A 14537-nucleotide genomic window follows, 5' to 3' on the forward strand; every position below is an offset into this window, starting at 1 on the left:
TGTCTGCTGCACATGCGCAGAATAAAATTAAAAGTCAGTCACTTCCGTTATTTTTTTCGTGACAATTTTCAGGTTTTTTCCCTATCAGATTTTTTTGGATGGCACTGCCACGAAAGAAGTTTCACTTCAAAACTTTTTGAATACCAAATATTATGTGCATCAAAAGGAGGCCCACAGAGCAGAACCAGTCAAGGAAAGAACACAGCTGCTACAGGACATCTTCAGAAGCAGAGCTGTCAGACACCGCTCTTCTTCCTCGAGTCGTGCCCCACAATCCCTTGCATAATGCTAAACATAGCATTAAAGGTGCAACTTCAGGAAGCAGAGCAGCGATTGATAATTCAACTGCCAAAGTTGTCCGGCAGCAGCTTCTTCGGATATTTCAGCTCCAGCACCCCCACCAAAGCAGGATTTATATGAAAATATCCGTACTGCACCAAAATAAAGTTTTCCTGAAGCGGGGCACAGAATTCCGAAGTATGGATTGGTTGTTTCAATTTATACAGCATATATCAGCACATTGGCATATTTGGGATGTGGGAAGGGTACCCGTGCTCCTCCGATTACCTTGGATTTCCAGTCACTTGAACATTATTGCGTAACTGGAAATGTATCTCAGCCTTCAATGGCTTTAACACTTCCTATCCAGAACCTGTCTACATGAGCTTTCATTTGATTAACTTGGGTAACAAGAGTGACAATTTCAATTCGGTAATAAGAGCTGTAGAGGTTTATTTATCACCACAGACATAAAATGTTTGAAAAGTGCCATGGAAAGAGTCACTTTTAGTATCACTATCGTCTTGTCTGCTGCAAAGACTAACAATATGCTCAAAACGTCAAAGGGCAACTCATCACAAATAATCCCTTTTTAGCGATGCCCCCATTCCATATAGCATTTACCATCTTTAACACTAAAATGTGCTAAGGTACATGAATGGGCAACAGGGGGTCCCAGGAGCTGAACCGTGCTATTAAGATACTTACAGCTGAAGAAGTGCCGATAATATCCCATCCTGGGCAAACAAAAAATAAATAATAGGTTTAAATCTCTGATGTCACGTGGGACTGCCAATAGGAAGCAGTAACATCATCTGTTGCAGTTTCCCATCGGCCCACCTTACACAGGGGATTTAAATACAACATTGCCTTCTCTGGTAAGGATCTCATGAACCAGACAAACGTCAGAGCATAACTTAGCACTATTCAGATCCAAGGACCCCCTACTTCCTGACCATATAAAGGGGGAAAAAAAGGAAGGATCTCAGAGGGATAATGATTTGACAGTATGCTATGTGCTGTACTGCCTCATTGCAGTAATAAACCTGTAACAATTCAAAAGGATTGTGAAAGTCACTAGAGATCAGGTGGCATTTGCACTAGAGGCAGCTGTCAAGGAGGTAAAGGTTAAGTCTTCAGGGATCTGTCCTCTTCTCTTCTGCTGTCCCCGCTGAAATCTCCAGACTCTGGAGCTGTTCACTGAGGTCTGTGGCATCAGCGTTCGTCAGACTTTCCAGAAACAGGCTCCCAGCGCACAGCCTCCCCGTCACAGGGTCCACCACTCTGCCCACCTTGTAAACGATCTCGGACAGTTCATGTTTCACGTGTTTGGTTCTCCTTTCAGGCAAAGCTTTCAACAGCACAATGTCTCCCACTGTGCACTGCTGCAGCGCGTCGTGAGCAAAGTATGTCTTACGCTTGTTATAAAACTAAACCAAAAAAATAAATAAAAGAGAAGTGTTAACAATTATTAACATTTTATGGAGGAACAGGCCATGACGACATGTGGGGCTGCTAATAACAATAAGTAAATCAACCTACTCTCATATTCCTGCTCTCTCTGTAAATGTCAGTACCCAGAATCCTCTGCAGTCACCACATCACAACACTGCTGTTTTTACATTTCTCTTTAGAAACATTACATAAAAGGGAAAACCTTGGGTGCGCACATATCCACACCTGCAAATTGGATGGCTGCGGTTTTCAACCTAGAATTCCGCAGAAAAGAGAGTGTTTGATATCATGCAGCTTTCTGAAAGTGCTTTAATAAAAAATAAAACTATATATATTTAACATTGTTTTAAAGTGTTTGAAAATTCCCATACATAATTCAATGCAAAACTCCTGCCTCATATTGATAAAAACTGATACACAGCCAACAAATAAATGTGGATAATTCTGCAGACCTACAAAAAGCTTGTTAAAAAGGCAACATCAAAATTTATTTTTGGGGGGGGGTTTGGGGGGGGTGGAGGTGGGTTTCAGCCAAGTGTTACAGGCCGCACCTTTGCCCCTTGCAGGTCTCTGACAGACACGGGATTAAACAAGGTTGCTGAAAAATAGCAATTTTTGCACAAATGTTACGCTAAAACCAAAACAACCTAGGGTGGGGCACGCATTAAAACCGAGATCAACCTGTCCAATGGTTTGAGTCGAGATCTGGAGACCACGGTTTACCTTTAATAAATAAGGATCCAACACCAGCCTGGTCACTCGGACTTTAGCTGTTTTCTTCATCTTTGTCCCGATCACCTTTCCCACAATCCACTTGGCATGGACAGCTGCTCGTACAACCGCACGTACGGCTGACATGGTGAGGACTGGCACTCGTATACCTGCAATTAAAAAAGGAAGGTGAAGGATGCACTGAACAGAGACTCATTTTAGGTCTGCCTTTTATGTCATGATAAAGACAAAGATACACATGTATTTAGCACAAAACACAGGTTTTATCCCTTGCCTGACTAGATCCTGTTTATGTGCTCATCTACTTATTTTTCCTGCAAATATTTTCTATTATATGTTCTTTAATGTGGAACAATTTCCATGATCAATATTGATAATATTGTTTGATGTTAATGTTGCAATCTACATTTTTCATTGTTCTAGTGCACTTCCAGTTTATTGTATTATCTTATTTATCGAGGAAATATTAAGGCTATAAATGTGCACTTTAGATTTCAGTGCCAATGGAGTTGACTTTCAAACCTGTCAAGTTATTAAGTGGTAATGAGGGCACCTTCTCCACCGACATCATGACGACACATTGTCATGCTGATGCATCATCAAAAGGAGGACATGCCAGAGCTTACAGAGGCCCCGTGCTCTCACCCGGCAATCAGTTTAAATGTTGTGGGTAAGAGACCGGGACTGAATGCAACAGCACCAATGGCACTGCCATCAAGCCAGTCCTGCCTATAATTATATGGTGAAATTCTGCATAACCCTAAACCTCTGTAATAGCGCTTCGGAGATCAGATGCATTGTAAGGAACCCCAACCCTCTCTAATAAAGCGTGAGATCAGATGCATTGTAAGGAACCCCGACCCTCTCTAAAAGCGTGAGATCAGATGCATTGTAAGGAACCCCAACCCTCTCTAATAAAGCGTGAGATCAGATGCATTGTAAGGAACCCCGACCCTCTCTAAAAGCGTGAGATCAGATGCATTGTAAATTCTTCTCTATTTGGCACAATTTTCAAATGACCTGAAAATTGCAGGGAACTTTTTAGGCATGCCCGGGGAACCCCAGTTGAAAAACACTGGTTTACACACTATACAGCATCCCCAAATTTGTTGCCATCTCCTAGCTGGAGAAAAGCAGACAGGGCAAAGGCATTGGTAGCCCATAAAATGCAATTCATGCACAGATTTACTAAGCAGTGTTCTGCCATACCTTACAGCCCACTGCCCTGAATGGGCTCTACGATGTCTTCCAGTAACAGGTGGCGGCGTATGACAAAATATTACTTGGTAAATATGGCACTACCTGTGCACCTTATCAGGCTGGGGCTTTTCTTGACATCTACCACAGCTGTCCTCAGTGGTGGGTATTGGTTTAGGGAAAAGGGTACTGGTACCCAAAGTAAAGAAAAAAAATATTTATATCTAAACTTTAATAAATAATGTAGCTTTAATAAAGTAGAGTTTATTTACATGGCGAGCCCAATAAATAAGGGACTTGTTCAACCTAGCCCTTACATGCCATCTTAAACCCAATGTCAACCTAACGCTTACCCGTATATGCCAGAATAATTCTTACCCTTATATAGCAACCTAAACTTTATATACCCACCTAACACTCATACACCAGCCTAACCAGCACTCTCCGAATCTAATAATCTTTGCGAAAATAATGGTCAGCTAAATAAGGGAGAGGGAGGATGCCGGGTAAATAGACACGTTAAACATATTGGTGGTACAAGCAGTATTTATGCACTACCAGTTAGTATTGCAGCCCTAGTCCTAAATTATACCAATCACTATGTGGAGTTTCTTGTTTATCGACACCCCCTTTAGGAAAATAGCAGTGACTGTACTTATTATTGATGCCTAAACCCATCAATGAGGCTGTAAGCTCATGATAATATGCATCATTGTGCACACTGCACAATATCACATGCTCAAACACCTCTTAGGCCGAGTCCATGGTCCCTGCTGAGGCACGCTGAGGCGCAGGGAAAACAGGTGCTTTCCCTGGCCTTGCGGTTCCTTACCGCACGCGCTGTCAGCAGCGGTCAGGGGGTGGGCCGGGGTCGGGCGCGTCACTGGCCAGGGGCGGGCCAGTGACATCACGGAGCTGGTTCGCCCTCATTGGGCGAACCGCTCACGTGACCGGCCTGTCTCGTCGGCAAGCGGGGGAATTTAAAATTCCCCTAAAGACCTGCGCTTCCGCAAGCGCAGGTGAGCCCCTACTAAAGCCGCTTTAATTGCGGCTGTAGGGGCTCAGTGCTGAGCGGGAGCGCGCATCAGCACGCTTCCGCAAGCAAGCGCCAAACATGTCCGGGGCCTTAGGACCCTCCACATAAGAATAGGTACCACTAGTTCCTCTATTTGTGCTGAGTGTAGACATTTCTAAGCATTTCCTATTGAAGCCACCAGATCGATCACACACACACACACACACACACACACACACACACACACACACACACACACACACACACACACACACACACACACACACACACACACACACACACACACACACACACACACACACACACACACACACACACACACACCTCTGTTCTTACTGGACCCCAAAACGCGTATCTGCTCAATAAGTACAGTTGCAGAGTATGCCTCTTAAAGAGAAGAACAGCACAACATTAATCGGTGAAAAGCAACCTGCAGAATAGCTTGTGCAGAGACAGCCAGCTAATAACATGCACGGATTGCTGCAGGACGCTCTGGGCTGTGTGGAGAGCAGAACACAAGCCACTGAATGATGCACTCACCACACGGCTCTGCCTGTGCACGCTGCTGTCGCTCTGACCTCTGTCGCCGGGATGACATCAGGCGGGCGCTTTGCTTAACCCTCGCCATGCTGGAGACACCCAGGCGAGTCTCACATCTCTCAGCGCCCCCTGCAGAAGCAGCAGTGCATGGGCACACCTCGCACAGCACACATTGTATGTAACACTCACTGCTGCTTCATTTATCAGTGGGATTTCCGATTGCTTTTGCCATGTGATGCTGCAAAAGGGTGCAGCCTTATTAAATACAAATAATTGGGGCATCCTCACAAATGACACTCGTTGGCAGTGAGTCTTGACTCTCACTCATTTTGAGTCCGTCACTTACATACAAACTTGACGCAGTGACAGATCCATTGTAAAATAATTAAGTACAGAAATACAATGGAAAAGAATGGGACTAACAAAGACGCAGCACAACAGATAGAAAAAGGCATTTAGCAAACAATCTGTATATGTCTTGCTAATGTACCGGTGATCTATACACAATGGATGACATTCACACTAGTTTTCAGTTATTTACATTAGCTTCCTCTTATAAAAACTCAGATTTTTTTGTAAGGTCCCCCTGATTTTGTGCTGAGATTTAAATCGCCGTCCAATAGGAAACCGCAACACGGTGACGTAACAAAGCGCAAAGCTCTGTTAAATGTTTTATGATCAGTTTGTTTAGCCTATTTGTTAGGCAATGTTTATGTTGGGTAAGCTAATTGGACGGCTTAGAGTAATTTATGTGCTATCATCCCTATTGGTTAAGATACAATCAAGCCAAGGTATTTAATTGGTCATAGAGCTCACAAGACCAAAACCCTGATGGTGTCAATCCGACACGAAACGCATTGTGTGGTGAGGTCATACGCAGATACGTGACGACGAACATCCGGAAGCTGCCATCAAAGCACACCACGAGGACGCCGACTGAAAGTTAGAACTGGTTGCTGAATACCATGCTTGCAGCTGGACTAATTCCTTTAAACATCTGAGGATTATTTTGGATCGCGGGGGTCTGTCTCTGGGTGCAGAGCCCGACCCTCTGTGTGTGTGCAGATGTTTAGATCAATTTTATCTAACTCTTTTATTGTGTGTGTTATAGGTTATTTTGACATATAAATTATATTTTGTTACTAATTTCGTTTTTGTTTTTTCTCTTTTTGCGCCCCTTTTTGTGTTTTCATGGCTCTGTTAAATGAGGGCTCGTTTCGTGACGTTACCTAAAACAGGGACGATATTATGTCTCCTGAGTTGCTATGTTATCCTAAAAACTATTTGTATTAAAAAACAATGGCTGAATTATCTCTTTACATCACGTTATTGTAGTGATGCGTTATCTTCCAATGACGTGACTTGTGTCTTCTCCTAAGTGTTAAGAGAAGAGAGGGGAATAATGCTGTGAAATAAAGCTATGTTATTCAAATTATGCCTAAATGTGTGTTAGGCTGCGCTTATAGTGGCTGGCGACGGCGCTCCAAAACAAATCGATTGAATCCGTTGCATGCGCTTATAGTAGGCGCGACAGTGACAAAGCGACCCAAAAATTTGTAGTCAGTGTTATTTGATTATTTTTAGAGACAGTCGCCACATGTGACTGTCTAAACCAATCACAGAGCTCCTATTGCACTCTGCCCTCCCCATTGGTGACGTCACTGGCCTTGTCGCCAGCGACGTCGCTCAAACTTGAAGTGCAACGTTCGCAAATGGTGACGTCATCGGTCGCGTTGCCGGCACTATAAACACGGCCTTAGTCTTAATGTGGTGTTAAATTAATGCCACATTAGGCGACTTAACAGAGCTTTGTCCATCTGGACCTCAGATTACGTATTTTCATGTGCCAACAGTGGGAGTGTCCGTCACCACAATTCAACTCCCAGATACCATTACAAGGTTTGTATCTGTGAGGCTTCCGCACTTTACATTAAAGCCCAGGGACAGAGATGCTTCAGTGGAAACAGGCGCCTAAACTCTCCTGGCCATCAGCACAGGCTGATCCTATTCTTTTTTTTTCCCCCAATCTTTTTGCTACTGCAAAATGTTGATTAAAAAAAAACAGATTGTCACTTCCACTCGCTCTGACTTAAAGCCATTTCGTATATTAAAAGTCTCAAGAGTAAATGCATCTCTTATCAAATTGCCTCGCTGTTCAATGTTCAGTCTGTTTCACAATGACTAAAAAATAAATATTACTTTGAATTTGCATATCCTTCCACGGATATTCGTAACAGAAAGTGGACAGGTTTGTCAACATGCACCGGCAAGATGTGCCTCATTAATCATTCAACCTTTCAATATTTATTCCACCTTTCATTAATCCTTCCTCTTTTAACCCTTGGAGCAGCATGCACAGAATTCATTCATCTTCCATGGTGAAGGTGACTGTTGCTTCTCTTTCTCTGTTAGATCATCTGTAGACACGCCAACTCTCACACAGTTTCCGTGAGTCTCACTGTAGCACCAGCAATCTCATTGATTTTGGTGCTTATAGGTTGGAATCAGTGCTTGTGAGCCAGATGCTTTGGGAAAAGTTAGCTTTGTTATATCTCCCTTCGCCCTATTAACTGTTACCAACTATTAGTGTGGTTTTGTATTCTCATGTCGCCTTTTGTTATCATTTTTGGTATAACAGAGTAAAATCTGCAGAAAGATTATTACATTATTGATTTACAGTTTGCAGGTTATTGGGATTGGATGAGGGTTGCCTTTTGGGCCTAGATCACCAAAATAGAACCAGACAGTCCCAGGATTTAACCGAGATTGCAGATTTGAAGCAGCAAATCCCCTCAGATTACTTTTTTTTTTTTTTTTAAACGTTATCTGGTTCAAATGAGCCGAATCAGAGTATTCTGATCTCAGGGGATAATCCAAGATTACTGTATATCATATTTGCGTGTATGCTGAGTGAGGTTGACCGTAGTGGCCTTATTGTGTTAAATATCTTGCACCCTGGGCAGAGTTTAGAATACCGTTGTCCAGCTCCGGGAAACCTCCTGCTTCAAAGAATGCGGGGAAAGGAATCTAAATAAAAAGAATAAGCAGTATGGACGGCGGCTTTTAAAGTCCAAATGGGCTGAATATGGCCTGGGAGCTAAACGAAAGCTTTATCCAGTTCACATTTTGAACTCGGCCAGCCTAGTTTTAAATCATGGTCTGGCTGAACCTGTTCAGTTTTCTATGAAGCCATGTGGCAGCTTTGTTAGAAATGCAGGATGTTGTGTACATTTTAATTTGCAAGACTGTGTATGAGGATAAATCATCCTCAATTGCTTTGTCATTTTCTCGATCTAAGTCGAACTGATCGCTTCATTCTGTTTTGTTCCCATGGTTCTTCTGCACAACATAACGGGTTAAAAACATGTTTGGGTTAACATGTCCTGCCAAACTGACCCCTGTATTTAACCAGTGGCTTGGGTGACTATGTGACTGACTCAGGAGGATGGTTGTTACTTTTTTATTAGAGCAAACAATGCTACAAGTGCCAGCAGGGACGCAGAAAGATTTCCCGGGGCCCGGGGCACCAGACAGATTTCCCGGGGCCGCAGATTTCCCGGGGCCTGGGGCCGCAGACAGATTTCCCGGGGCCGCAGATTTCCTGGGGCCGCAGACAGATTTCCCAGGGCCGCAGACAGATTTCCCGGGGCCGCAGACAGATTTCCCGGGGCCGCAGATTGCCCGGGGCCGCAAACAGATTTCCTGGGGCCGCAGACAGATTTCCCGGGGCTCCTGACAGATTTCCCGGGGCCCGGGGCCGCAGACAGATTTCCCGGGGGCCGCTGACAGATTTTCTGGGGCCCGGGCCACGGACAGATTTCCCGGGGCTGCAGACAGATTTCCCGGGGCCGCAGACAGATTTCCCGGGGCCGCAGACAGATTTCCCGGGGCCGCAGACAGATTTCCCGGGGCCGCAGACAAATTTCCCGGGGCCGCAGACAAATTTCCCTGGGCCGCAGACAAATTTCCTGGGGCCGCAGACAGATTTCCCGGGGCCAGACAGATTTCCCGGGGCCGCAGACAGATTTCCCGGGGCCGCAGACAGATTTCCCGGGGACGCAGACAGATTTCCCAGGGCCCAGGGCCGCAGACAGATTTCCCGGGGACACAGACAGATTTCCCGGGGCCCAGGGCCGCAGACAGATTTCCCGGGGCCGCAGACAGATTTCCCGGGGCCCAGGACTACAGTCCCCTCTCCCCCCCAAAAAAAACTTCCCATCCCCCAAAATGCAAAAAACTTCCAACCACCAAATAAATACCAAAAAAATCCCCACCCCCGCAAATATATACAACGTTCCCCCCCCCCAAATACATACAAAAAACCCACCTACCCAATACATATAACCCCCTCCCCCTCCCCATACATACAGTTGTGTGGAAAAAGAAAGTACACACCCAAACCAAGTCCATGGTTTTTCATATCAGGACATAATAACAATCATCTGTTCCTCAGCAGGTCTTAAAATTAGGTAAATAGAACCTCAGGTGAACAACAACACATGACATATTACACCGTGTCATGATTTATTTAACAAAAATAAAGCCAAAATGGAGAAGCTATGTGTGAAAAACTAAGTACACCCTTACTGCTTCCATAGGAATTAAGATGCTAAGTAGCAGACAGGTGCTGCTAATCAAATGCCCTTGATTAATTGATCATCAGCAAGTGTGGCCACCTCTATAAAAGCCGAAGTTTTAGCAGTTTGCTGGTCTGGAGCATTCAGGTGTGTGTTAACACAATGCCAAGGAGGAAAGACATCAGCAGTGATCTTAGAGAAGCAATTGTTAATGCCCATCAATCTGGGAACGGTTATAAGGCCATTTCCAAACAATTTAAAGTCCATCATTCTACAGTGAGAAAGATTATTCAAAAGTGGAAAACATTCAAGACAGTTGCTAATCTTCCCAGGAGTGGACGTCCCAGCAAATTCACCCTAAGGTCAGACCGTGCAATGCTCAGAGAAATTGCAAAAAAAAAAAAACCAAGAGTTACATCTCAGACTCTACAGGCCTCAGTTAGCATGTTAAATGTTAAAGTTCATGACAATTAGAAAAAGACTGAACAAGTATGGTTTGTTTGGAAGGGTTGCCAGGAGAAAGCCTCTTCTCTCTAAAAAGAACATGGCAGCACGGCTTAGGTTTGCAAAGTTGCATCAGAACAAACCACAAGACTTCTGGAACAATGTCCTTTGGACAGACGAGACCAAAGTGGAGATGTTTGGCCATAATGCACAGCGCCACATTTGGCGAAAACCAAACACAGCATATTAGCACAAACACCTCATACCAACTGTCAAGCACGGTGGTGGAGGGGTGATGATTTGGGCTTGTTTTGCAGCCACAGGACCTGGGAACCTTGCAGTCATTGAATCGACCACGAACTCCTCTGTATACCAAAGTATTCTAGAGTCAAATGTGAGGCCATCTGTCCGACAACTAAAGCTTGGCCGAAATTGGGTCATGCAACAGGACAATGATCCCAAGCACACTAGCAAATCTATAACAGAATGGCTGAAAAAGAAAAGAATCAAGGTGTTGCAATGGCCCAGTCAAAGTCCAGACTTCAACCCGATTGAAATGCTGTGGCTGGACCTTAAGAGAGCTGTGCATAAATAAATGCCCACAAACCTCAATGAACTAAATCAAAGTTGTAAAGAAGAGTGGGCCAAAATTCCTCCACAACGATGTGAGAGACTGATAAAGTCATACAGAAAACGATTACTTCAAGTTATTGCTGCTAAAGGCGGTTCTACAAGCTATTGAATCATAAGGTGTACTTAGTTTTTCACACATGGCTTCTCCATTTTGGCTTTATTTTTGTAAAATAAATCATGACACGGTGTAATATGTCATGTGTTGTTGTTCATCTGAGGTTGTATTTACCTAATTTTAAGACCTGCTAAGGAGCAGATGATTGTTATGTCCGGATATGTAAAACCATAGAATTCAAAGATGGTGTACTTTCTATTTCACACCACTGTACATACATAAAAAATACATATATAAAAAAAATATATATATATAAATCCCACCCAAATACATATAAAAAAAGACCCTAATGCACCTACAAGACTCCAATACATCTAAAAAAGAGCCCAAACAATTAAAAAAAAAAAATACATATAAAAAAACAACCATCCCCAATACATATAAAAAATACCCAAAACCATATAAAAATTCCCCCAAACCCCCCAATACATATAACAATACCCCCAACCTCCCCAATGCGTATAAAAATACAGACTTACCTTGGGTCAAACTGGGCCCAGTGCCTGCGAGGGTCCGCTGGCTGGGGGGGCCCGGCCAGTGTTGCAAATATCACCCGATCTCTGGCAAAGCCCTGCTGCCGGGCCCCGACTCTCAGCTGCCTGCAGGACCTTTCCTCTCTCTGTCCCACGCCGCCGAGCTTCCACTGCTGGCGCACACTGGGGCTCTGACGCCTGTGCGCGGCACGCTGGAAGGATGGCCAAGCTTATTGCGGCACACTGACGTCAGAGCCCGTCGCGCTGGCAATGGAAGCTCGGCGGCGTGGGACAGAGAGAGGAAAGGTCACCCCCAGCCAGCGGGCCCGGGACACCAGCCCCGGCTGCCCCCCCTCTTGGTGGCCCTTAGTGCCAGAACTCTTAGGCCAGGATTCACTGAGCCGTGATATGGGGTATCACACCCTGATCCTGCGTTAACTGCCATTAAAGTCAATGACCGTTAACACTGTATCAGAGTGTGATACCCCACATCATGGCTTAGCGAATCCCAGCCCAAGTGATATACTAATCATTTTGCTACCAGGCTGGCAATGCATAAGAGCAGTGTTTGCTCTGTGTATGCGCTATACTAGACTGAGATAGATAGAATGTGTAATACTGACCTCCAGCATGACCCGGGAAGCACAAGCATCCCCCCCCCCCCCCTACTGCTTACCATTACCCACACAGAACATGCAAATAATGACAGACACCGTCTGGGGGTATAAAGGCTGATGCTTTGTTTATTTATAAATGGAGATCGCGTAACTGCTAGTCCCTGCCAGAATGCTCAGTAGTGGGTTAAGTAAACCGCCCGCCGGGCCTAGGGCCGGCATCGCGAGGGGGCTCCCGGAAGTACATACTGGTGACTTGCCCCCTCGCTTCAACCCCTAGCTTTAACAGCCCTGAGCCCCTTCTGGCAAGGCCAAGCACTTACCCCCCCTCCCCCCCAACTGCCGCCGCGACATAGGCAAACTTGGTCGAAACAGACCCCTCCTTCAGGAACTTCTGTCCTTGTTTTCAAAAAGTATTTCGGGTTTTACCCTGAAACGAGAGAAATGTTAACAATATTGCTCAAAACATATTGTCCCCTCGCCCCAAGCAATTCTCGCAAGACCCTGCCCCCACCTTGGATGTGTCCCCCCCCCAAATTCTAACATTGTAGGGATGGGCGGGAAACCGCTGCAGCCAGGAGCAAGTGACCATCCTCGCTCCGGGCTGTTAGCTTAAATCACTAGGCCCCTCCCCTGTACCGCCCACGGCCGCCCCAGCGGCCAAATCATGTCCAGCGGGGGCCGCGCCGCCCCGTCATGGCTTTTGCTGCCTATGCAGTCTAGGCAAGCTGCTGACAAGTTAAAAAGAGAGTGGGTCACTCAGGAGGACGAGTTCAGCTCTGTAACGCCTGTATGCCCGCAGACCTGGCCAGTCCCCAGTACTGAGGTGGGTAAGGGTATAACACGCACCCACAGCAGTGAGGGCGTGCCCGGAGTGTGGTAAGTTGCATTGCCGGGCCTGGTGAGAAAAGGGTTCACAATATACAGTACTTGCTGAGTCCGGGGTGCCAGAAGTCGGAGAGTTAATGCCCAAGAGCCAAGGGGCAGGGGCAGGAGAGAGCAGCGTAGTGAGGTCCAAAGCAGAGTCCAGGAGTATAGAGGTACACGTAGTAAAGCCGAGCCGAGATCAAACCAAGGGAATCCAAACAGAGGCTGGAACAGAGAGCTAAGCACAAGTCACTGCACACAGGAGCCACAGAGAAGCTATGCTGAGCGATGACGGAGAGGGCAGACAGGGGTTATAAAGGAACAGGGGCCAATGGTAGCAAGGGGTGGAGCGGAGGCCTGGCTGAGTGGTTGCAGTGATAGGTCCAGGTAAGCAGGAAGAGAGACAGGGGTATGATACCTGGTAATAGCCTGCAGCCGATGAGGGGCGGCGCCAGCAGCATGGGAGGGCAGGTAAGAGGATCGGGTGCGCGCTCCTTCTGTAAGGCTGCCGTGCGCGCGCCCCGATTGCGTGCATGCAGATGCGGCGTGCGCCGCGGAGGGACGGTCTCGGCGTGGAGGAGGCAAGCTGCTGAGAGAGCGGAGACACAGGGCAGGAGGCTACCGTGGGGCTAGAGGTGACGGGGACCCGCTGAGAGGCACGTGTCCCCCGATCCGTTACAAGCTCCAATTAGATGGATTGGGATCTTAATCTGCTTGTTGATGTGGCTTTTATGGGGATTTAATTGGTCCACAATAACACCGACAGATCAAGCAGGAGTGCAAAGCAATGGAAGCGATATACAATAGTGAGATATAGGGCTAAGGGACACTAGAGCCATAAGCATGAGGCTGACGTGTGCCGGGGTTCAATAAGATTCAATACGGGTTGTCGCACTTTGATCCTTTGTTCACTGCCATTCATGTGAATGCGGGACTGAGGTGTGATATCCTGTATTTTAGGGTACTTAATCTCCCTATAGGTGCAGTTGTCTGCTTGCTCTGAGGTCTCTCAACATGGCCTTTACTCTCCAGTGACACTGCTGGGTAAACAGTGGTCGAAATGCACAAGCGCTGCAGCTTCTTCACCTTCTGGCTTAGCATCGCTTAGTAAATATGTTCCTTTGTCTGTTTCCCTGATGTTTTATAGCCTTGCTGAAGGAATATTTAATCGTTTGAAATATGAGGCCGGGGCATTTATACGGGATATTCATCGAAGTCTGTCAGCTGCAAAACTTGTGCAAACACACAACTTTGCAACCGGAGACGTTAATAATAAATATCTAAATGGTTGCAAAAAGTGTGTTGATTAAACTTCTGCAGTAAAGAGATAAGAAGTTTGTAAAGTGGTTGCAAATAATAGATAGTTTTGATTTGGGGGTGGGGGGTATAGTAGAGGTGAATGTATCTGTGAAGCCCTCCCTCTCTGTACAGTGTTGTAGTGAGTTTGCCTCATGATGGGAGCATTTCCCTGCACATGTCTCCGGCTCACCTATCATTCCATTCACATTGTACACAATGCTTCCTCCTTCCTGATTGGCTGGCGGCATTGCTATTAAAGGCTTATGAAATGTGTCA

General features: G+C 45.8%; 1 protein-coding gene across 6 annotated transcripts; it reads right to left on the bottom strand.

Moving 5' to 3' along the window:
• Positions 1–715: 715 nt before the first annotated feature.
• On the bottom strand, positions 716–5397 carry MRPS17 (mitochondrial ribosomal protein S17). Of its 6 annotated transcripts, none has more exons than XM_075589929.1 (3): positions 5240–5397; positions 2458–2615; positions 716–1709 (listed from the first exon to the last, which is right to left on the bottom strand). In XM_075589929.1, the coding sequence occupies exons 1-3, from the start codon at positions 5325–5327 to the stop codon at positions 1416–1418; spliced, it is 540 nt and encodes a 179-aa protein (XP_075446044.1). In that variant the 5' UTR covers positions 5328–5397; the 3' UTR covers positions 716–1415. The 6 variants fall into 6 exon arrangements, with proteins under 6 accessions (XP_075446044.1, XP_075446045.1, XP_075446046.1 ...); XM_075589930.1 differs by lacking the exon at positions 5240–5397 and adding an exon at positions 5130–5234; XM_075589931.1 differs by lacking the exon at positions 5240–5397 and adding an exon at positions 5024–5161.
• Between the last annotated feature and the right edge of the window lie 9140 nt (positions 5398–14537).

Source organism: Ascaphus truei, chromosome 3 (genome assembly GCF_040206685.1).
Source record: "Ascaphus truei isolate aAscTru1 chromosome 3, aAscTru1.hap1, whole genome shotgun sequence".
Classification (NCBI taxonomy): Eukaryota; Metazoa; Chordata; class Amphibia; order Anura; family Ascaphidae; genus Ascaphus; species Ascaphus truei.

Coding starts and splice junctions, on each gene's coding strand:
- MRPS17 (XM_075589929.1), bottom strand. CDS start 5,327: ATGGCGAGGGTTAAGCAAAGCGCCCGCCTGATGTCATCCCGGCGACAG. Junction 2,616..5,239: donor TGCACAGGCAGAGCCGTGTG/GTGAGTGCATCA, acceptor TTTTAATTGCAG/GTATACGAGTGCCAGTCCTC. Junction 1,710..2,457: donor TGGATCCTTATTTATTAAAG/GTAAACCGTGGT, acceptor TTTTTGGTTTAG/TTTTATAACAAGCGTAAGAC.